This window comes from Eleutherodactylus coqui, chromosome 10, assembly GCF_035609145.1.
Source record: "Eleutherodactylus coqui strain aEleCoq1 chromosome 10, aEleCoq1.hap1, whole genome shotgun sequence".
Classification (NCBI taxonomy): Eukaryota; Metazoa; Chordata; class Amphibia; order Anura; family Eleutherodactylidae; genus Eleutherodactylus; species Eleutherodactylus coqui.
This window is the reverse complement of record NC_089846.1, coordinates 23,941,721-23,966,915: the sequence shown is the minus strand read 5'-3', so window position 1 is coordinate 23,966,915 and position 25,195 is coordinate 23,941,721. Positions and strand designations below refer to the sequence as shown.

The window sequence follows — 25,195 nt, the reverse complement described above, 5'->3', positions numbered from 1 at the left end:
TGTAGCTGTATAGTCAATATACCTGGTGCCCTTCTTGGTGTCCACATCCTTCCACTCTTGTTCCACTCTCCACAACATGACCGTTGCTGTCTCAGGCTTCCCTATGCTTAGTGATGGAGGAAAGTCTAGGACACCCCCCCTCTACTCCATCCCATCTGGGTCTCCCCCTGCAGGTCTCTTCATACGGGTTACAACTACAGCTGATCCACCTGGCGGACAATTCGTAGCATACTGCGAATGTCCACGACTCTCCGCGGTCAGCCTATTAGGTTAGGCTGACCGACGGAGATTCGTGTGCGGCTCCTGCTCCCGGACGGCGGCTCCCGTGGCGGAGATCTGCTGCGGGACTTTGCAACGCCTGTGGACAGCCGGCCTCACAAGTCATTTCTGAGCATGATCAAAAGTTTTACAACTTAATATTGTCACTTTTTAATGCCACTCCAATTTCAGGACTTGTGCTTGCGGTCAGGAAATGGCAACATTTATATCTACCTGCACATAGCTAGTCCTGCTCACAGTTTAGAGGGGATACAATTTTTTTCCAGTCTAGACAGCATTCAATTATAGCATGATTGATACAATGGAGCAAGATCGGCGAGGGTCTCAGTAGCGAGATCCCTACTGATCAGCAAGTTACTTTATGTGAATACATAGAAAAAGCACAGCTCATATGCAAGAAAGGTTAAAGAAAAGAAAAACAGTGGCGCTAACATTCTACATACAGAGTTTTTGGAAAATTTGGGGTATCTAGGCTGAAAAAAAAAAAACTACTGGTTCCATTTGCAGTTGGACGTTGGTTGCACACGTGCCTGTTTATTGGAGCGTGTGGAGTGAATTTGTGGATGTGCTGCTTTTCTTTTCATGGTTTGCTGGGTTACTGCTCACTTTAATCTTACTTTGTTAAAAACTATAAAGATATATGAATTCGGCAAGGGCAAAGGCTGTTCTCTTGTAATAGGAGAGTTCAGTGAAGAATCCCGTCCAGTTTCAATGTACACAACACAATGCAGCCTGCCAAGGCCATGATCTAACTCTTTCTGGCTCTGGTGTATGGACAAATCACAAGAGTACATTTTTACAATCCACTGGCTGCCGCTGCGCCTCCGCTACATCACAGCGCAGTATACGGGGGCACTAGGGGTAGCGAGATTCAAAGAGCAATCCCCCCCGGTGACTCGCTGTCACAACATATAACCTTTATGTTGCCAACATGTTCAAATCAAGCACTGAATTCTACATACTGCCCGATGTGCTACCATAGATTGTCTTCATTCTACAGTAAACCTCTTCCTTTCCGTTGGCTCTTCCCAGTCTATTCCGTGTACAGTAAGCGTCATCGACCTGCCAGCTAATAGCATCATATCATATGTGGAGGCTGGAATTGAACCTGCTAACCTCCATCTACCACCACCTTCTTCAACAGAGGACCCAAACCAGTTATCAGGAAGCTCTTGCCGTCCCCATAATTTATACACTATATCAGACTACATACATGGGGTAGAAAAAGATATGTGATTTGTATCTGCAAAACTGACCCTTCAAAACAGAGGAACGTGGAGCTTGGAGTTCAGGGTGACCCACAGTCAAAGGTGGGTAGCCAGTTCTCACATCTACTCTGTTACTATGAAAGAATGGGTCCATCCACATTGCAAAGTGTGATAAAGAGAAGTTGTAATCATTGGATTCCTGGTCCGATTGTTGGATTGGACGGTCTATGGTCTTGTAGGATCAGCTTCGAGTCAGAACAAGTGGCTTTTGGAATTGAAAGTTTAGGATCCATAACACACAAGGGGAACATTAATGAGGTTTCCTCCAGATAGCCTTCAAGTCTTAGTTGTTATAGCATACATTATAAATAACATTTCCTCTCTTTTCTAAGATGAGACTATTAGCAGTTATGGGACATAACATACCTCTGGACCTGGAGGACCCGCAAACCCAGGAAAACCTTTGTCACCTGGTTTACCCTAAAGAAAAATAGAACATCTTTAGTTATCCGTAGATAGCTTTAAGAAATATGATTAATCTTAAAATGACAGCGAACCCACATTTTCAAAATGATTTTTCATACTAAGTTGCCGTGTGTGCACAAGAACAATATTCTTTCTGGCCATTGTATGACGTGCATCCTGCATTCGTCACGCCTCTGTAACCTCTTCTCTAAATCTCCGTCTTCCCTAAGCTGGTGGGTGTAGACTAGCTGCTATGATGTCTCCATAAACAGCACACAGAGAAGAGTAGTTTCTGCTCCCCTATAACTCTGTAGCACACCATCAGAAGCAGTGGCAACATACAGGACATTACACAGCAGTACTGAGCAGTGTAGATGTGAATCTAGCACTGGGGTGAGATAAACACTTACTAGTAAACTGCAGCAGTGACTGTGTGTGACTTTCTGCTTCAGCAGCTACTTTCCCTCTCCATAGACTTTATGGGTAGCATATGATCTATCAGTTACTTGATTTATCTCGAGACAGATTTCAGAAGTATTTTAGAGTGACTAATCAGTTTAGGAGGCAGGCGGAAAGAAGTGGCTGTTAAGTGGAGAAAGAGGCATTTTTCTCTAAAAAGACATATTGGAAAGTCTTTTAATATTCAATTGTACTGTAGATTTATGTAAAGTTTGTTGATGCAACAATGCCTATTTAAGGTTTTTTTTAAGCAAAAACTATTTAAGATGTATCCTCATGATAGATTGTCAATAGTTAATTGCCGGGGACCCGCCGAACAGGATCCTCGGCGCTCAACTGATCGCCCAGCCCAGCTGTCAGTGCAGTAAGCCGTACGTACGTCATAGGAGGCGGGACTGGAAGTTCCCTAGCTGGCTTCCCTCCTATTGAAATCAATGGGAGCTGAAGTGATTATTACACATCTGCACCCATTTCCGGTGTCAAAGGTGGAAGTGCCAGAAGTGCAATAACCAGCTTCATCGATTCAATGGGAGTGAAGCCAGCTAGACCACTTTTGGTCCCATATCCTATGACGCATATCCAGCCAGCTGCACTGACAGCCAGCCGGACGATCAGGTAATCCCCATGGATCCCCTGTGGTGGGTCCCCAATAATTAACTTTTGAGGACAAATCCTGAGGATAGGTCATCAATAGTTTTTGCCTGGAAAACCCCTTTAAGTTCTGTATAAAGCAGCAGCTATTCTAAAACTGGTTAGGACGACACCCAGTAATGCAGAGCATATATCTGCATATCGTATCAGATTAAAGGGCTTTACATTTATGGCATGAGCATCACCTATCCACCTGTAGGGACAATGATGGTCCCCAGGTTTTCTGAGGTGACAACATCTCAATAAGTGAACTTCGCTGTTTGAAAGGGTAAAACCAGGTGATCGCATCTTAATATTAAACACCTGAAAATTGTGAAGCGGACCATTTATTTGGATGCCCAGCAAGCCAATTGCTCGCATGTACACCCTCATGCTATTACTAGGACCGTCCAACATGGCATGGAAATCAAGACTGCATTCCCTATCAGCATGTTGGTAATTGTGAGCGCTACATCTACTACTCTATTATAGCAAACAACGCAGCCCATCGCAGCATCCCGCGTGAATGCATCCCCGTACGCCTGCCTAGAATACTTCCACATGAGCTGGCAAGCCTCATACGCTCATTCTGCCTTTTCCAGTAGTTCTAAGAAGCGATGGCACCACCGCAAAATCTACCGGAGAGACAGAGAACTGCATCCCTCCATCTGCCAGCAATCTGAAGGGTCTCCTACACAATAACCTCAAGCAAACGCACCACAATAAGTGGCTATTACGCTTTATTTATTGGCGCTGCTTGCCACCGCCGCATCAGTATAATGAAGATTTCTTATTCTCTTGCGCTGTGTTTATTCTAACAAGACATTGGAAAAAATTACAGGAACCTCAGCGGTTTATATTTAACATTGCGCCAGGAGTGGAAGCCTAGTGGAGAATTTCGCAATGTAATAATGTGGACTGTATTAAACAGAAAAAAAAAAAAAAGAAGAGAAGAAGGTAAAGTAAGGACAATTTTTTAACCTCCGGTGATTAACAAAGCAGATCTTACCACAGGTCCTGTCTTTCCGCGCAGTCCTGGTGGCCCTGGGAGACCCTGGCTACCCTGCAACAAAGGTAGAAGAAGTCAGTGAAGTGATGGGATTTATCACCTGACACTTTAACGGTAAGATCTAAATCAAATCAGAGTAAGTTTGTTGGCCCGGAGACTATTTGGCATCTCCAACTTGTACGATGATAGAACAACAACGTTCAGGACGTAACAGAGTAATTTGCTGCAGGACCCCCTGTGCCTGCTCATAAAAAACTGCAGATCTGTCTGCAGAAAGCTGTTAATGTGATCTGATGTAAGCAATGCTCTGGGCTGATCTAGAATATCACAGAACAGATGTCTACACTAATAAGCAGCATGCCGCCTCAGCGGGTAGACCTGGCAGGACTGTGTATGACCAATACACTGCTCAAAAACCTAAGCATCGCAGCATAATCCCAAGTCATTTCAACTTCAGTGATGTGAGCCCGTCCAGGTTAGGCCGCCCTTATCCACGCGCTAGCAGCGGCATGATCCCGACAACTGCTGGGCTACACCTGTGCAGCCCGGCAATTAGAACTACTACAAGAGCGTTAACGGCTTTCGTGTAATAGCAGCCTTAGGGTGCCGTTACAATAAGCACCATTAACGCTCATGTAATAGCACTGATTGCCAAGCTACACCTGTGCTTGTACGGCCAGCCTGGCAATTGTCAGGGAAACTAAGCAGTAGTCGCCAGTGTTCGTGTAATAGCAGCCTTTAGGAAGCAGAAGCAATTTTGAATCAATTTCACCTGCTTTGGTGCCAAGAAAGTGACAACAGGGAAAATGGAGAGGGCCGTAGAAGGACATCAACCCATTTTCAGGACCGGAGGAACGCTGTCAGACCCTACAGAATGATCGCCACTGGGCTACTGTTCTGCATTAGAGATGAGCGAGCATACTCGCTAAGGACAATTGCACAATCGAGCATTGTCCTTAGTGAGTATCTCCCTGCTCAGAAGAAAAGGTTCGGCTGCCGGCGCAGGTGACAGGTGAGTTGCGGCAGTGAGCAGTGGGGGGAGCGGGGAGAGAGGGAGAGAGAGGGAGATAGAGATCTCCCCTCCGTTCGTCCCCGTTCTCCCCCGCCGCTCCCCGCCTGCTGCCGAAGCTTTGCTCCCGAGCAGGCAGGTACTCGCTAAGGGCAATGCTCGATCGAGCAATTGCCCTTACCGAGTATGCTCGCTCATCTGTAGTCTGCATGTTTCCAACCAAACTGCCAAATATCACAGCCAGCACCATATTTACCTGTATACTAATATATAGATATACAATGGCAGGTACAAACACACTTGTCGTGGGCTCGCGAGTTTACGCATTTTGTCCAAAATACTAACTAATTCCTTGGATTTATCATTATTTTTGCAGTAAGCTCTGGCTTTATAGGCTGGGGGAGCACAGCTTGTCGGTCCAGTGTGGCTCACTTTGAAATGTAGCACAACCCGTTGCGCTGAATCATAAGTGGCGTCATTAATAGGCTGTAAGCATGCATTGTGCACTACACGTATCAGTGGGACTCGGCACCCTTCCGTAAGCCTTATCTATATGCAGCTTCCCTAACATGTGGTAGGCGTGTGACTGGTTGTTCATCAGTATCTGGAAGTTGTGCAATACTCACCTATAGAACAATCTGCCTTTGCATTCCGCTGGGAAGTTGTGTGTTGTACCTGCCCTTGTATATTTTTGTGTTAGTATATAGGTAAATATGGCCGCTGGCAGTGATATTTGAGTTTATTTTTTCCCTTTTTCCCTTTGCAGTGATATGACCAAACTGTCAGAAACAGACTTCCCAAGGGTGGCACAAGGGCACGACTGGCACCTGTGCTCACACCCCAGCACTATGAAGCTTAACTGCCATTTGCCAGAGTTGGCAGATCCACCATTGGCAGCCCAGATGAGAGCAGGCTCACACTCCGCACACAGATGTAAAAGTGTCTGGAGATGATCGAGAGCATCAAGATCCGTCGTGAGATTTAAGGGTCTCCTTAATTGTTTTGAGCAGTGTAATAGGAAACAATGTCAAGTCACTTATCCAAATATAACAAGAGAACGCTTCTGCACCAAGAAACGGTTATCAGTTCTCACCTTGTCACCTTGAAATCCCACTTCTCCGGGTATCCCAGGAAATCCCTGAACGCCCTAAATATACATTAGCAAAACAGGTTACAAGATGCGTGGTAAAATGTGACAGGTTACCAGGAGGATCTCACAATTCAGCTATACAATGTCAGATGCAGGTAGGCCACAAAGGCAGTAGGGTTAATCACTAAGCTATAAGTCACATTTCTACAGTACTGTATGTCACAACGCAATGCATTGAGTCACTGCATCAGGTAAAAGGCACTGCGAAGGGGAGAAGCCGTCTGCTGCATAGAACAGCTTCTCCTTACACAGATCTGGGCGGCAGAGCTGCCAAGACCAAAGAGTAATAACACCAGCGCTGGGTGACATATCTTGGGGACATAGGAGGACCAAGGAAGGTTGAAAATCAAAATATAAAGCAGACATTAATACACTGTTATATAGGAAGAGCTGTGCCTGCACTACAGAGAACAGTGCAGGCACAGCAGGAGCGCCCTGTAGTTAGGTGAAGACATATTTCTTAGCGTTGGCTTCTACTAGCTGCACAGCAGCTGATAAAACCTACTGAAAAATGCTTAGAATCAACTATCCTGCAGGTTTTTAAAAAGTGCAGTTACTCTTTAAAGGGGTTGTACCAGAATTACAAGTTCCCCTCTACCCACAGGAACAGTCGAGTCTCACTACTGAGACCCCCCACCGATCCTGAGAAAGGAAATCCATTGTCCCTCTCTTCTTATCACTGCGGGGTCACTTTTTCCACCTGCAGTTATGTCACACTGAAGGGAATGCTGACTAAACATGAGCAGTTGGTGTTCGATTCATTTTAATAGGGCTGACAGAAATACCCAAACTCTTGCTGCTCGGCTATGTCCGGCAGTCCCACTTGAAATGAACGGAGCGGCAGCACATTTGTGCGATTTGTACCCCATTAGAGATGAGCGAGTATACTCGCTAAGGCACATTACTCGAGCGAGTAGTGCCTTAGCCGAGTATCTCCCCGCTCGTCTCTAAAGATTCGGGGGCCGGCGCAGGTGACAGGTGAGTTGGGGGGGGGGGGGGGGATTGGGGGGATTGGGGGGAGAGGGAGAAAGATATCTCCCCTCCGTTCCTCCCCGCTCTCCCCCGCTGCTCCCCGCCCCCAGAATCTTTAGAGACGAGCGGGGAGATACTCGGCTAAGGCACTACTCGCTCGAGTAATGTGCCTTAGCGAGTATACTCGCTCATCTCTATACCTCATTCAATCTCCTTCTCATTGCATGGCTGCAGTAAGCCTGGAGTGAGGACGACGGGGGACATGACACCCCAATTCTCAGGACCAAAAGGTGGTCAAGCATATGACTCCATTCATTTCAATGGGACTGCCGGAAATAGCCAAGTGCTTGACTTCTTGAACTCCGGCAGTCCCTTTGAAAAGAAAGGAGCGGTGATGTGCCTGCTTCATCGCTGATCGATTAATTTGGGGGCTTCCGGACACCCACTCTAGTGATCACTGGTGATCGCAGTGGTCGCCTCAACCAATTATCTACTTATCTTGTATCCTGTGGAAAGGAGATAACTTGGTTTGGCAAGGTAACTCCTTCAAGTGAAAAGCGGGGTGCATTCAAAATCATTGCATGAGGGTAGCTTTACACAGAATGACTGGGCTATAGACGCCCTGCAGCTGTCCCAACAACTATTGTCCCTGTGCTTCCATACAGGAGCGATACCGTTCAGTGAATGGAGGTGGAGCGTGCCAGAGATCGCTCCAGACACCCGCCTCCATTCACTGCAAACAGACAGATGATCACACATGAAAGACTGCCCGTTTAAATGGGCCGATAGTCGCTTGGATGTCAGCTGAGCTAAAAACCAAGTGACTTCGACAAGTGAGCGATTTCTTGCTCAGTGCCCTGTCGGTGGCCGTGTGTACCCAGGTAGACAATCACCCGAATGTGCTGTCCCCAGCGATCGCTCAGGCGACAATCGCCCCATGTAAAGGTACCTTGCCCATGGATAGATGCCCGCACTGCTCTTAATTAGAGAGGTCCGGGTATAGCTGTTCTACGGAACCCCTTGCCAAGGAGGTGGTCAGTATGAATTAAGCACATTCAGTCCAGGCAATATAAACCATGACATGTTGTTTTCAGGAAACATCTATCCCGCTCGGATGTCCACTTGGACTAGAGCGCATCAGTTGGTTGGCCAGTGGTTTTATGCCGAGTTGGAGAAAACGGATGTCATTTTGATGCACTTCTTGCATTGATCCGGCCTCCATAGCCAGACAAAAAAATGTTGCAAACGAGGAAACCGGCATCTAAACTGATGAGTCGGGTGCCTTGAAATGTCCCACGAAAAAGTATTGGGCTCAGTTCTGGCATGAATTTCCTGCCAACATTTTACAAGGACACCAGAGCAAAAAACCCGCCGTCGGGCCGAGTATATGTGCACCGGCCTAACCAGAAATATACTGTACTTCTATCACTGCAGATGACACAGTCACAGGTGTGTAAATGCCTACATCTCTACTTGGCCAAGGAAAGTGTATGGAAATGGACCCAAAAAAAATGATAGGTGTGAACAGGCATAACACTGAACACTTGTCAGCTTCTTACTCTTATTTTAAGCTCAAAGAGGAATCTGTTTCATAAAATGGTCCGGCTAACCCGAGCGAGTACAAGACTTGCTTTTTTTGGTCAGACTCCTGAAACACTCATCCAACACTATTTGTAAATGAGAATAACCTACTGGCTGTAAAATGTTCCTCCTAACTAGAGACCAAATGCCCCTTCAAAAAACCCCTTTAAAACAAACACTGACTAATGGAGAGCTCGTTCCTTCTGACAGATTTAGACGGCACGGCTATGGAAATAGCCGAGGGAGCGCCGTGTTTTTCTTTATATACTTTTAATGAGATATTAATTAGGCCAACGTTGTGGCCGGCATTCCTTCTCCAGCTCGCTGCCAGAGTTAAAGGTCCGACTGCCGGCTCTGAATGCCACGTTTAGTGCAACATGTTAGTTTGTGCGGTGTAGGCTGATTTACTTATAAATGTTCTGAATATAGAGCGAGGATACTGAAGGGTTCACTTTAGGCACAGAAGGAAATAAGATCCAGATCCTTGGCTCATAGGGGTGAAGGTTCTAAAGATGACCTGCCGACCTTGGTTTCCCACTTAACCTTCAAGCATCATCTTATAGTTTGGGTATAGATAGAATTTACAAAAACAGCTAAAGGAAAGGTCCTTATAGACTACTCCGTCTAAGCCGTATAACAAGCTCCGATCAACCACACCGCTGCTCATGTAACTGAAGGGCAGATCGTTCGTCCCCATACAGAAGCATCATTGTTGGGAACACATCCCTGTTTACACAGGAAGATGCGCCACCGACAACATTAATTGTTTTGCGTCACATACAATTACCCGAAAAATGAGTGATTTCTTGTTCATCGGGGGATCAGCGACAGACAGGCCGGCCGATTATTAGGAAATCGAACACTTCTGCCCAGTAATCGGCCCGTGTAAAAGGCCCTTTAGTAACTTTAGAATTTACCTTACTTTACCCGTCTTGTACTTATCCTGTGTTAGAACCTATTTTATAGCCCATTCTCATCTTTAACCCCTTGAGAACCACTGCTTCAGTCATGAAGAACTAGGCATGTTTCAGTGTTAATTTTTTTAATTAATATATTTACACTAAAATACAGTACAAGAATGGGTTCACAATTTTGTTTGACGTTTGATATATAATTTGTACAGCTTCAGATTACAGGGTGGATATGGTGACTCTTTAGGTTGGTTTGGGTGATGGGTTGTTTTCTTCTATCTGTATATTTGTATTTTATTCTTTTTTTTTTAACTTATTTTGGTAACTTTCTCTTTACCATCCATGTCCCCCATGACATTATACAAGACCTCTGGGAAACATTCACAATATCATTTTTTTCCTTATCTCCACTGTAACTGGGACATCCATAGGAGCAGCATCCATGAAAGCCCTAGTTATAGGGACAAACACCCCTCCAGTGTGATGGTCACTGGCAGAACTGACCTAGGGTCTGCTAAATCCTACATACAGCTCTGCCATGTCAGGGGTCGTCAGCGATCACATGATCACCGGGTCCCATAAAGGAAATGGAACTGATACTACCTCTACTCTCTACATAATGCTTATTGAGCACTATGAAGCCTTCAGGTCCTCAATTGTCTGACAGAAGAGCCCGCGACCTGCTCCTGCAGGAGTTTTAATCCGTATTTGCTATAAGCAAGAATTAAAGCCCAGGAACAAATTCTAGATATGTATAGCGCTTGGTCCTTAACAGGTTAAAATGTTAATTTAAACTAATTCTATTAATTGTACAGATCATAAAAAAATAACAATATTCACTATTTTCATTTATTAAAAAAGATAATGCATTGAAGAGTTATGACATTTATTTACATAGTATATTGCTACCTGGTGTATATCAATGGTACTGGTAAACACACCGAACTACTATCTTTGGAGCGGGAACTTACTGGAGACTATAAATATGTCTGCCAGAGGGGGAAGGAGACTACATGGGTAATTTACCGTGAGCTATATTTAGAGCTGCCAGAGGGGGGAGGAGACTGACTTTTTTGGTGCAGCAGAAGGGAAATAGTGACATTTAAAGTACATGCAAGGGGTTTGGGGATTTGCAGGCAGTAAACGAAGAAATGGGACAATGTCCAGCTCCCTGCCCACAATAGCACAGATTAGAAGTGCTGTTGAAGGAGCACTGAGGAAAAAAGGAGTATGTAGTAGTGCAAAGTAGTTTAAAATAGCTGTTACGGTGGTAGCCAATCGGACTTTTAAAGGAAAACATAAAAGGAACCTGTCAGGTTACTGATCGTTCCCGGGCTGTGGGCACTACAGTATAATGACACACACGGATTTCAGTGGTCTGTCAGTTATACATTTTGTTTTAGCTATTTTTCAAAACTTGTGTTAAATACTCTGCAGCTCAGGCTGAGGGAAGTCCGGCGCTGCCAATAAACATTCATATAGTCATTGCTTTCTTTTTCCTGCCGCTGCCATGGGTCGACAGGTCTCCAATCGTATGTACCGAGACCTGTCAATCAGCGGAAGGGGCTGTAGAAAGGCAAGAGAGGAGCGAATATATAAATATCAATTAGTAACTTTATTAGCTACACTGGAATCCCCTTGGCACGAGTTACAAAGTTTTAAATGCAAGTTTTCAATAATGGCTGAACCAAATTGGTATAAGTGACGGACCACTGAAATCAACGTCTGTCCCTATACTGTAGTATCTGCAGCCCAGGGACAATTAGGGACCTAGCAGGCTCAATTTAATTCATGGACTAATCCTTTTAATTCTGCTGGCTACTACCCCCAAACCTTCCACCATCTTCATTGTCTCAGTGCCTGGACAGAGCTTACCTAGTGATTTCCATACAGTGAAGTATATATTTATACAGTGATATAATGTAGGAAAAACTCACCCAGAATGCAGTGCAACATAAAGCACTACATTATAGAAGCTAGATTAAGGAATTTAGCTAAACGGTTATGTCCCTCGATAAACTGTTGATTGATTTCAATGGCAACCAGCAGAATTGTGAATAGACATCAATTTCAATGGAGAGTTGCTATGTGGACATCCATCACACAGCACAACTCAACAATGCATCTGAAGCGCAGCTATACTAGCTGAGATTAGGTAAACGTGTCCATTGGAGCCTCTAAGGCTGGGTTCACACGGGGCGGATTTGCCGCGGAAATTCCGTGTGGAATTTCGCCTCGGCAAATCCGCGTGCGGCCGCTAATCCCGGGATTAGCCAGCCATGTGGACGAGATTTCTCATTTGCCACACGGGACGGCAAATCCGCTGTGGTGTGGATTTGCCGACCGCAGCATGTTCATCTTTTTTTCCCCCGCTGCGGCCGCACCCTCCTCTATGGGAAGCAGCGGTTCTCCCGGCGGAAATGTCGTGGTTTTTCACTGTGGCCAAACCGCGACATTTCCGTCAGGAATCCCCCCTGTGTGACCGTGGCCTTATACCTCCATTGGACTAATGATAGAATAAAGGAAATTGAAAAAAAATGAAATTTATTAAAAATATATTGGAATAAAAAAGCCAATGTGCTAAATGAAGTAGTTCTGTCTGAACGGACTGGTAAGCATTAGAGCATAGCTGCAGTAATGGTTGCCGTACCAATTAGCTGCTCAGCAGATGTCTGAACATGTCATCTCAATATGTGTTCTAATTCTCCATGCTACATTTTTGCTTGTTTGATTCTGTCTCACATTTGTATCCAATTGAACACTAACAACCAAGACATGATTCATGGTTAAAAGGGGGGAACAGACTGGATTAAAGAGCGGCCCTGCTCTACTTTTTAAATAGCTGCCAATAGAGATCTTTGTAAAGCTGGAACTCCAGTTACTTTCTATATATTACTGCTACTAGTTAAGATGAACAAAGTTACAAGAACAAAGGCCAAGGACCTTGAGATAGGAAAATGGCTAGAAGTGCCAAAAGTACGAGCCAGAGATGTGGAACCCATAATTATCTCCAAATTCATGATAGTCAGCAAGGGCCATCACATGGAAAAAATTATGGAAGCCTGCCCTCCATCTGATTTCACTAAGTAGTCTCAACGGGGGGTCCGTCCCACTGCAAGCCCCACAGCTGAACTCCCCATAGCTTTCTGTATCCTTTATAGGAAACTGGTCAAAATAACCGAATAACCAAATGCATGAATACTACCTCCTTGGCAAGCACTTGAGTAGTTTAAACCTCTTGGACCTCAATGCAAAAGCTATACTAACCTTACTGATACCCCTGCCTTGTCTCAACATATCATAATTGCTGCCATGCAATAGGTGGCGCTGCTGAGGTATTGTTCCATCTTCCTTGTTTGCACATATTTCCCAGACTACGGTAACATGAATGGCCTTAGAAGTCTCCTCACTCACCTTCTAGTTGCTCTCTCTAAGGAGTGATGATACCCTTCCTGACTTGACATATCATGAGACACCCACGTATCTCTCTGGGGCAATAGGCTCACCATAATGATAGATCTTTCCGTTGTGCACTGTTGCCAGGATGGTGCCAACTTTAGACATCCTTTTAAGTTGCTACTGCTCATTTTTCTCTTGGGGAAACACAAAAGTGTTAAGGTGCCCATACACCTTTTGCTTTGGCTGCCGACTCCCCCATACATATGAACAGTCGGTTCAGTCAAGCGCTTCTGTGTTTCCAATGGGAAAAGGTGGTAAGCCATTCCCAGACACCTTTGACAGCTGCTTATCTAGAGGGAGAACAAAAGGCTCAGGCACTGACATTCAACATGCCCAATCCTTTCTTCCCCCAAAATTATCTGAAGGGAAGAGTTAGAAGCTTTCAAACACACAATAGTCATTCGGTCCAGCCAATTTCGGCAGGTTAATATGACGTTTCCCTAAGGCATACGGGGGGGGCCTTCAACTAGTTTCCAGGTAGGGTTTTTTGGATCCCTCCATTAACTACTTTTTTTTTGCTCACTTGAAAAGAACAAGTGAAAGGGTTCAGGAGTCCCTCATATAAAGTAGACACATTGCTCAAACAGGGACTCTGAAAGGATACATCAAGAATCAAGAGACTCTTCCCAATGTACTCCCTTCTGAATCATTTTTTTCTTTAAAGGGAACCTGTCCGTGTGACCCTGCAGGCATCCCGTTATAGAGCGGGTGGAGCGGAGCAGGCTGGTATATAGATTTGTGGAGAAAAAGACTGAGCATAACTTATTTTATCCATCTATCTCTCTGCTCATTGTGGGTTCAGAGGTCCAGTGGGCGGTCCTATTAGTGACTGACAACTATCTGTGTATGACTGTACATATAAAAAGATAGCTGCAACTGATGGGACCACCCATTGGACCTGTAAGCTCAAAACGACAGCAGGTTCGAACCAACAGATTCCCTTTAACATCTTATTTTCTGATTTAGATTATTATTAGTTCTCCTAGTCAAGCGCTCAAGAGTTCTGCGAGAGTTCTTCAGATGCGAGGAGCGGCACCAGATTTTAACTCAATTTTATGACATTACTAAGGAATGAGGTGACATTTCTTGAGTGCCTTCTGCATTGCCTTACAAGAAGGGACCGAGACTAGTTTATGCTCACAATTTGCTGGTAGAAAAAAAAATCAAAGAGAACGAAGAACCGAAAACAAACCGCAACAGGCCACAAACATTTTCATATGCTCTTAAACATCACGCTCTGGAGGACGGCCAAAAAAGTCCAAAGTGCAGTACGAGAATCTCTTGTACTTCATGGGAAAGATACCTTCTTATCCATTCACCAGCGACCCTACATACTACACTATGCCGTTTCCCTGGCGCTGTTCCCAATTATAAGGCAGGTCACCAACTGTTCACTTCAAAGCAAAAGGAAACTGAACACCAGCTTCAATATTTTTGTAATTAAACCCTTCATGCCATCCAATAATTGAGTCTACAGCGCTATGTATTTGGTTTTCATCAGTCGGAAGTAACAAGTTAATAAAAGTGGTAAAAGTCTAAAGGAGTTGTTTGGGACTGAAACGATAACCTATCCCCAGGAGGCGCAATTTGGAGCTTCTGGGCCCCGATACAAAGTCTGAACCGGGCCCCCAAGTATAATGGTTTTATGGATAGTACTAGGCTTCCTATATGGAGAAGAGAGGGCTGATGGGCCCCCTAAGGTTCCTGGGCCCGGGTGCAACCGCATCCTCTGCATCCCCTATAGTTACGCCCCTGCCTATCCCTCAAGATAGGTCATCAATAGCTGATTGACGAGCGCCCGCCATTTAGGCTTCCCCCAGCTCTGTACACACTGCAGCAGCCCAGGCCGGTAATACAGGCACAGCTGCCATTGATTTCAATGCAAGACCAACTGGGCTGCAGCAATGTGTACGAAGTTGTCTGCTTCCAGGTCCAACCCCACTGACAGCGGACTGTACTACAGCTGAGTCCTGAGTGGCGGATCCCCCCACTCCAAAGGATAGGTCATCAATAGTTTCAGTCACAGGCACCCTTTAATGTGGAAAGTAGAATCTACTGTTTTATCAACATGTCATTTGTAGGTCCAATATTCTGTCTGAATTCATTTCTGCGTATTTCATTAGAGGCAATGGAGCATTTTTTTTTAACGCAGCTTCACATCCACTACCTAGACATAAATGTAAAGGACAACATTGGAGAAGATTACATTATATGGTTTTAGTATAGAGTTCAAGTTCCTTTTAACCTTAGGATACTTCATCAACATCCAATAAGTAGGGATCTGCCACCGTGAAGCCTCGCTGATGAGCCATTTGCAGAGGCGCATGAACGAGCGTTGTGGTATCTGCACTACATACCAGGTACAGGGCTGTACATTTCATAGCGCTGGTGCCTGGTTAGCAGCTGAATCCTATTCACTTAAATGGGACTGAGCTGGTGAAAGGCCAAGTGTCAAATCAATGCAATGTTACTGGCCATGGCATTCGTCGGACTCCCACTTATGGCACTTTCAGAGGTTCAGGTTTTATAAATCTGCTTACAAGGATTAACTAGTTGTAAATTATCGACGGCCTATTCTCAGGACAGGCCATCAATATTAGATTAGCAGGGGCCTGCCACCCTGGACTGCAGACAATCAGCTTTTTGAAGAGGCACTTGCACATGCAGCTGATTTCTACAGGAAGCAGACAGCTCCATTCCAACAGCAGTGGTCTGGTTTTGTATTACAAGCACAGTTCCCATTGAAATGAATAAGAACCTCGCCTGTAATACCATAACCGGCCACTGCAGTGGGAATGGAGTTTTGTGCTTCTGGTAAAAATCAGCTCCGTGCACAAGCGTTGCAGCCTCTTCAAACAGCTGATTTCCAGGGTTCCAGAACAGCAGACCCCTACAAATTTACTAATGATGACCTATCCCCTCAGGAAAAGTCATCAATATCCGATTCCTGGAAAACCCTTTCCATCTCCATCCCTGCTCCCATTTACCTTTGCTGCTGAAATTCCTCACATTCAGAAACATTTCTGCTACTTTCTGCAGCATTGGCAGAAGAGATGAAGAATACTCAAGGGCCAAATTGAACAGTAATTGTTTTACAAAGTGTGGATGCTTCTTGTGTAGTAAACAATAAAACATTGTGGACAATCCTGATATCAAGACTGTATGATTACCGTAACTTGCTGATGTCAGATGATATTCTATATACTGTATAGAAGGATGTAAGACAAAGGGAGAGAGATACTGGAGTCTTTGCATGCAAAACACAATGCAGTAAGGGAGTATTCTGGTCACCTTATCACCTTTCAGTCCAGATTCTCCTGGGTTTCCCGGCAGCCCCTGCAAAACAATAGAAGAGCCAATAAGTAAACTTCTAGACAGTACGCAGATAAATTCTACATCTTCTTCAGTTCTATAATGCAAGTGTTTAGTAGATAGAGATGAGCGAGCATACTCGCTAAGGGCAATTGCTCGAGCGAGCATTGCCCTTAGCGAGTACCTTAGAGATCTCCCCTCCGTTCCTCCCCGCTGTCCCCCGCAGCTCCCTGCGTGCCGCCGTCACCCGAACCTTAAAAATAGTTCTGTGACAGTTAACTATATTCATAAAGACCGATAAAGTACTTGTCTGAAAAATACAGCATTAGGAAAGTAGCTGTCTTCACAGATTAGAACCATCTCTTCTGGCTGAGTAAAAAGGTAAATTGGGGGCCAGGAGTCATGGCAATGCCAGACCTCCCACACCACTAGCGATTCCTCAAGAAATAGTTACCCAGAGCCAGCATGGGTTTGAAGCAAACAAGTCACACCAGACTAATTTAATTTCCTTCTATGACAAAATGTACAGACTGGATTGATCAGGGAAATGCGGTAGACATAGCATATCTTGACTTCACTAAGGCATTTGATAATGTATCTCATGCCATTCTTATTGAAAAAAATTATTAAATGTGGTATCGACAAGGCAACTGTTAGGTGGATTCATAGCTGGCTGAGTGATCGTACCCAAAGAGTGGTCATAAATGGCTGCACATTAGAGATGAGCGAGTACGCTCGCTTAAGGCAGATACTCAATTGAGCATATAGGGGGGGAGGGGGGGGGGAGTGGGAGAGGGAGAGAGAGAGAGAGAATTTGTTCGGACGAGTATGCAGATACACGAGAAGAGCGATGCTCGCTCAAGTATCTGCCTTAACTGAGCCTGCTTGCTCATCTCTACTGCACATCCAATTGGAAAAATGTCTCGAGCAGGGTACCACAAGGTTCTATGTCCACCTCAATAACTGTTCCAAGTTGGTCACATGAACTCAGTCTTCCATCTCTGAGGTAATGCTGTCTCACTCTCTAATTATTTGCTCAGCATCTCTTCTGGCATCAGAGAAGATGCAGCAACTTCAGAAGCAGCCGCTCACACCACCAAGGACCCACTACATACCAAGGGGAGCAGGGAGAAGCAAAACGGAGCAGGTGGTACAATTACTGAGGTGGACACAGAATACAGACAGCAGGTGGCACTATTCTGACATTAGTCCTGGAACTTCTGGGAATATAAACAGCAGGTGGCGCTATTCTAGCATTAGTCTTGGAATATTTGGGGATAGAAACAGCAGGTGGCTCTATTTAACATTGGTCTTGGAATATAAAACAGCAGGTGGAGCTATTCTAACATTATCCTTTAAATATTAAGTGATAAAATCAGCAGGTGGCGCTATTCTAATATTAGCTCTGGAATATCGGGGGATAGAAACTTTTTTTTCTGCAAGTAAACATTTTTGTATTTACAATTATGGACTGGATTTAACTAGAAACAACCTTTTGCGTGGGACAGCCCCTTTAAAACAGCAAGCAAGTCGATATTAACACCTAGGCTAAGTAGCTTTACAGATGGCCACGGAAGTGTTCGCCTTATATAAAATGGTCTTGTTGGAGGACCTAGAAAATTTTGGGGTGTCTGTACATTACAAAAACATTAGTTATCACACTGCGAGGGCTTACCTCTAGATAGGATTTGTTCCAATACAGTGGGAATGATAGGAGGCGGTGTACCGCAAACAGACGGATGTGCATTGAAGAAATGGCCCTTGTTGTATGGACAGTTCAAGCACACCAAATGTCCAAACTGCAGTCTACAGTCCCACAACTATACAAGTCTATATAAGAAGTGTTCCTAATGATACATGTGGATGAATCTGTTCACATTTTGGCCAGCCATGAATGTTTTCAATGGGGGTTCTTACCTTTAAACCTTTGGGTCCCATAAAGCCAATAGGTCCAACAGCACCCATGTCACCCTGGAAAGAAGAGCCAACAATATACTTTTCAGAAAAGACTTGCTTAGTACATCGCATCGCATACTAATGTATAACAAATTGCAGTATTGGCAAACGCTGGATTCCGTCGGGGGTGGGGTTGGGGGTGGGGTGGGGGTGAGGGTGTCACATTGCAGGTCCTGAAAACAGCATTGTGATGAAGAACCAGAATAGTAATGAACAGAACAAACCATTTGGTGTCAGTGAAACAGACATCACTCTGGTGTGCATTTGCAGGGGTTTCCATTCATTTCCATTATGTTTTTGGAGTAAAGAATAAGTCAACGACGCTATTCTATGCTCCAAATATAACGGAAACAAATGAATCCCTCGTCAGACAGACACCAAAGTGATGTCCATGTCACTAATGATAGTAAATGGTTCCATTCTTCACCGTTAGGAAGTTCGGTCACAATGCCGTTTTTGGTACCTCTGAAGAAACTCTTATATGGAATCCCATGTCGTACTGAAAATCGCAGTGGGAACCCTCCCTTATAGTACTGGAAACCGGATTACGTTAAATGATACAGGTACAGCTGTGGCAATGGTCTCCAAAGTGAACAGAGGTCAATAAATGAGAACGATTTGAATGCAGCCATTCGTGTCCAATTGGTTGATGTCCTGTAGATGGAGAAAACCAAACCAAATCACATATAGGCTAAAGTTGGCGCCAAAAGTTGCCACTGTTACCATGGTGGACTCCTTTGTCCAGGGGGAACATGGAAGACTGGCCAAGGGATGTATCAAGTGTACGAAAAAGGAAGCAACACTGAAAAAACAGCAGCAAGTAAAACAAACATAGGTGCCATGTGCTGAAGGCATTATCCACTGGCAGTAGACGGCCACATTATAGGCCTATATGGCTATGCACTTATAGACGTTTTTTTTACACAGACTGATCGAATGCGTGAAAAACTCATGGCATGTCCTATTCCTGGCTTTTTCACAAACAATGTATGCCGGTGTGTAGAGTCCACACACATATCGGACAGCACATGGTCTGGTGCCCGTGTGCTGTCCGATGGGAGCTGCGCCTAAGCCTCTCAGGCACAACTCGCACTTACGACTAGTGCGCAACTACCCATAGTGTTGTAACATAGCTACAGTATACACAACATAGCTGTTGTATAAAGACTTGTTCGCCCAATATTCAGTCTCCTGCAGAATAATCCAGTGTGGATCTCAGTGGAAGTCCACGCCGGAAGTCTGTGGTCCCATTGCAGATCTCTCATGCAGATTTTCTCTTGATGATTCTGTGGATCCGCATGCAGATTTTCTCAGCATGGATTCCATGTGAAGGCTGTGTAGTAGAAACTACAGTGTGCATGCCCACCGAACTCCATGCTAAATTAATGAAGCTATGAAGACAAAAAACCTACATGTGAATGGGACCTAAAGCTGATAATTTGGGCTAATAGACACTTACATCACAGTGACCCCCAATAAGGTATGTAGGGTATCTGAGGGGTTTGGGAATGAACCCAGGTGAACATTAATAAGATTGTAGCACATCACCAAAAAGAGACCAAAAATACTCACAAAAAAAAATAATTAAAAAACATGACTTTTGGTAATATAGATGCAGCCTTATATGATTTTTAAGAAACTCTTAAGACTTGGGAATACGACTATTGTCTCTAAGACTACTGGCAAAGCAGGAATTGTAAAATAGCCCTGACCCAAAAAAATGGAGAGGAAATCTAAGATGAAGACCAGTAAATTGTACAAACCATACTGTGTGATAAAGAAATATGGTTAAAAAGGCGATTGAACAGTTAAACAGAATCTCTCCCCTCATCTATGCATTTCCTATGGCTCAGCGGTAAGTGAGGTCTCCAATTATTATTTTATCTGCACCGGAGATCTTCCCATCTGTGTACAGTGGCTTGTGGACGGGCCGAGAGCCAAAGATAGTTCATATTCCGTAACTAGCTGAAAGAGCTTCCTATGACTGGGGTAGAAGGCTCCTCTTGTCTGTGGGTACCTGGCACTACTGCCGCCGACTAGTAGGAACTGAAGTAGAGCAGGAGGGGTGAAAGATCAAAGAAACATGAGCTGTGCCCATTCATTTTTCAACAAGCCTGGAACAGATCTAATCAGTAGAGTCGGTATTGTCCGCGAGACTTGATCTACAGAAAGGTTTGGGACGGTCTCACCGCAGAGCGCTCTGCAGGCTCGCACGCTCCCAGCTGTGATATTATTTGCAAGGCTACGGATGGAATGAGCTACTTTATCCTCCTTTGTTGTGGTTAGCGGGGGTTGATATGAAGTGGACTTTCAATGGCTTGTATCACACAAGCATATTCTCCGGCATATGCAGCGTTCTAGCGTTATTCCATTTCATGTTTTTAGGTTTACATTCTCCCATGGCGTAAATGGCATTTGCACTAGACATGCAAGGCAAGCATCTCCCAATGTGTACCTCCGACAGAAGACTGTGATGTATCCAACTATATAGGCATACGATGACATATTGGCGCTCATAGGCTCCAATTGGAAAAAGGAAAAAGTAGAATATACTTTTTTTTTTACTGTATACCCTTATATGGAATAAATGTAGTCAACTATGCATACTACTCCCCTGAAAAAGGTATACCGATGTATATTGGCCCAATGGAGGCCAAAAGGACATTTTTTTTTGCCTCCATTGGGTAAATGAGCCCTATGGATACATCTGTGATACTGAACTGTGCAAAAGTTTTAGGCAGGTGTAGAAAAAATGTTGCAAAGTAAGAATGCTTCCAAAAATATAAGTGCTAATAGTTTACGTTTATCAATTAAAATCCGAAGTGACTGAACACAGCAGAAATCTGAATCCCATCAATATTTGGTGTGACCGCCCTTTACCTTTAAAACACATCAATTCTTCTAGATACACTTGCAGACAGTTTTTGAAGTAAGTTGTTCCAAACATCTTGGAGAACTAAGCACAGATCTTCTGTGGATGTTGGCTCGCTCTAATCCTTCGGTCTCTTCGTGTAATCCCAGGCAGACTGGATGATGATGGGATGTATGATGGATAAGCATCTGCCTGTATTTCTCAGCATTGACGACACCATTAATCTTGACTAAATCCTGAACTCCATTTGCTGAAATGCAGCCCCAAACTTACAAGCAGTCTCCACCATGCTTCACTGCTGCCTGCAGATACCCATATTGTACGGTTCAGCACCATGCTTCACTGCTGCCTGCAGACACGCATTATTGTACTGCTCTTCACCATGCTTCACTGCTGCCTGCAGACACTCATTATTGTACTGCTCTCCACCATGCTTCACTGCTACCTGCAGACACGCATTATTGTCCCGCTCTCTACCATGCTTCACTGCTGCCTACAGACACTCATTATTGAACCGCTCTCCACCATGCTTCACTGCTGCCTGCAGACACGCATTATTGTCCCGCTCTCTACCATGCTTCACTGCTGCCTGCAGACACTCATTATTGGACCGCTCTCCACCATGCTTCACTGCTGCCTACAGACACTCATTATTTACTGCTCTCCACCATGCTTCACTGCTGCCTGCAGACACTCATTATTGGACCGCTCTCCACCATGCTTCACTGCTACCTGCAGACACGCATTATTTACTGCTCTCCACCATGCTTCACAGTTGCCAGCAGACACTCATTATTTGACCGCTCTCCAGCCCTTCACCGAACAACCTGCCTTCTGTTACAGCCAGATACTTCAAATTATGACACATCAGTGCAGAGCGCCTGCTGACATTGCCTGAACCCCCCCCCCCTTCCCACTCCCTAGTTCCTATGTTTTTGTGCATAGTTGAGTCTCCGTCAAAGGTATGGCTTTTTGGCTGCAATTCTTAAACGAAGACCACTTCTTGCCAGATTTCTCCGAACAGTGTCCGGATGGGTGTACCTGGGTCTCACTGTTTTCTGCCAGTTCCGAGCTGATGCCACTGCTGGACAGCTTTAGATTTTGAAGGGAAGTAAGCATGATGCGTCTTTCATGTGCTGCACTAAGTTTCCTTGGCCGACCGCATCTACAGTCTTCAACGTTGCCCTCTACTTTGTGTGTCTTCAAAAAAAGCTTGAAGAACAAATCCTGAAAACCCAATCTGCTTTAAAAATTTTGCCTGGGAGAGACCTTACCGGTGCAGTATAACGACCTTGTGCCTTGCTGCTGTTTTCAGTCCTGCCATAGTATATGGTCTGTGACTGTCTTCCACAATCTCACCTTTGTTGCAGACTTTGGCTTTTTCTAACCCAGTTTTAAGCTGTTTCGGTTTCAGTTAATGACAGTTTGAACCTACATATGAAAATAATGATCATCACCTGTTTAGTATAATTGGTTAATCATCTAACCTGACTACAATCCTACAAAATTCCTGACTTTGTGCAAGTGTACCTAGAAGAATAGTGTGGTTTTGAAGGCAAAGGGTAATCACATGAAACATTGATTTGATGTAGATTTCTTTTGTTCAGTCATCTTGCATTTGGTTAATTAACAAAAGTCAACTATTAGCACTTCTATCTTTAAAAGCATTCTTACTTTGCAGCAATTTTTGCACACCTGCCTAAAACTTTTTGCGTATGCGCCAAATGTAGACTCTAAATGTGATGTGAACAGGGTATAAATAGGCTTTCTATTAAACTAGACATATTCATCAGGGTAAATTAGGTTGTGACCTCTCCGGAGCGATAACAGCGAGCTGTAGAATAGGGTAGCCTTACGTAAGCAGCAGAAAAAAAAAAGGACAATCACTAAATTTTAATCATGGCCCTCTGGTATGCACTTATGGGAGACCAAAAAGGGTATCTGTGCCTTTTATCTTTGCCTATTCATCATCCCATAGTCTATATGCAACGCATTGACTGACCTACGGTAATATAATGATCATACATTAATATAAAATAGCTAGGCCTAATACCACATCCTGGCGTCAAAATGCATAAATTACTACTATATTGCATTATTCCAAGAGCGCGGTAAAGGCAGCGCTGTCAAATAGCCTGTGGATCACAGTGCAGACCTTTGTGAATCAGCCCGCGTCCATGGAAGGTTACAGCAGCGAGCCAAGCTTCTGAGCCCCAGTGCACAGAGCCAGAGGAGCAACGAGCCGGACGGCACAACAAGCCCGCTCTTTGTACTGTCTCATATAAAGACCTCTTCAGGCTTCTGTTTTCTCAGGACAGACCCCAGCTATTTACAACCACACGAGGCTCATGTTACAGCAATTGCAGCCCTTTAATAAGATTTTTTTCGGGAATAAGCCACCTGCGGACATCCTCAAATGCATCGGACAAATGAAATTCAACCTCGGAGACATTGCACAAGCTGTCACCCAAATCAGCGACCAAGGGGCTTGTGCCAATATTTACCAACTAGGAGCCCTGTGCCCTTAATTACCATAAGTATGAATAGAATGAATATTTTATTGACAGAAATAACATATGTTAATGACCGGCACAAAGCCCATTGATCGCCATGTTTATACGCAGTTGGGTGAAATGAAGCTTGTATTTTCTTTATTCCTTCCTTCGGGCTGTGGGTTTCTTGAACTCTTTAGATTAACTGAGGAAGTGACTGTTAAATGCTGATTTTCGACATAAAAACAGGATCTATTTCATCTACAAGTGTGGTAACAGCAAAAAATAAAAAGTTCTTTTAAATTCCATGTATGAAGTAGTTGGAGAAAATACTTAGCCCCCAGGACAAGGGTCCTACAAGCGCCGGTGCAGGAGACAGGGCAGCGGGTCGTGGCAAAATGGGAGCGGCCTTCCAAGCGGCGCTCTTCATATAAACGCCTGTATCTAAATATCTTCAGACCCCCTAAATAATAGAAGATCCCAGACCCCCTAAAGAAATTCATTCTCTTACATTAAAGAGATTGTCCAGGGAGGCCAAATACTTACATGTCCCCGCAGTGTCCTAACCACTTCTGGCACAGTTCTGACAGCGGGTCACGTGGTATCGTGCCGTGCCCGTCAAATCATCAAGGAAGCTAGCTGGATGGGTCATTATAACCCATTAAGGACCAAGTGCCGAAAATATATAGCCAATGGTCCTTGGCTTTAATCCTAGCCGATAGCAAGAAATACGGCATGGGATTAAAGATCCAGTAATTTAGCAGGATCCGGAGGAGTGGTGAAAAGCGTTTTAACTCCTTCTGCCTTCTATTTTGTACCATCCACACCCACCTGAAGAGTCACCATAGTCACCCTGTAATCCGAGACTATACAAATATATATCAAGACATCATAAACAAATCTAGGAACCCATCCCCCGTACTTTATTTTATTGTAAATATACCATATTTTTTAAAATGACGAGCTGTAGTTTTTTTTTTTTTACTTTTTGCACACGGTACTCCTAATAAAAGTTATTAAATATAATGTTATGAAATAAACACACAGTAAAAATACTTTGGGCAGCCCAAGAAAAAAAAAATAAATATAATAGGGCCATAAAAATCACCAAATGCAAAAAAAAAAAAAAATCGCCCAAAAGTGACTGGTCTTTTAAGACCGAAACACTCTGTTTCTTAAAGGGTTAATGAAATAAGCCAGCCCCTTAGTTGCTGTGTGTAGGTCATAACAGAGAAATTGGCTGGCTTGGGTATTAACATGAATTAAACACCAGACCCCTGGTGTAGGATGAGCACATAGACAGGGGCCATAGCATGTGAATGGGTGTAAGAACTAGGCTGGGAGTAAAGGTCCCAATACTGCAGGTTTGTGTAAGTATTAAACCTCCCTGGACAACCCCTTTAATTTCAGATCCCAGGATAGACCCCCTAC

The 25,195-nt window shown here is 44.3% G+C and overlaps 1 protein-coding gene across 1 annotated transcript in view; it reads right to left on the bottom strand.

Moving 5' to 3' along the window:
- The window catches only part of COL27A1 (collagen type XXVII alpha 1 chain), a 280,568-nt gene that overhangs the window by 130,791 nt on the left and 124,582 nt on the right, over positions 1-25,195 (bottom strand). Inside the window, exons 15-19 of the mRNA XM_066580587.1 lie at positions 18,362-18,415; positions 16,424-16,468; positions 6,153-6,206; positions 4,051-4,104; positions 1,914-1,967 (exon numbers count right to left, since the gene is read on the bottom strand). Of these exons, the coding sequence (XP_066436684.1) occupies positions 1,914-1,967; positions 4,051-4,104; positions 6,153-6,206; positions 16,424-16,468; positions 18,362-18,415 (261 nt within the window). The remainder of the gene's footprint in view (positions 1-1,913; positions 1,968-4,050; positions 4,105-6,152; positions 6,207-16,423; positions 16,469-18,361; positions 18,416-25,195) is intronic.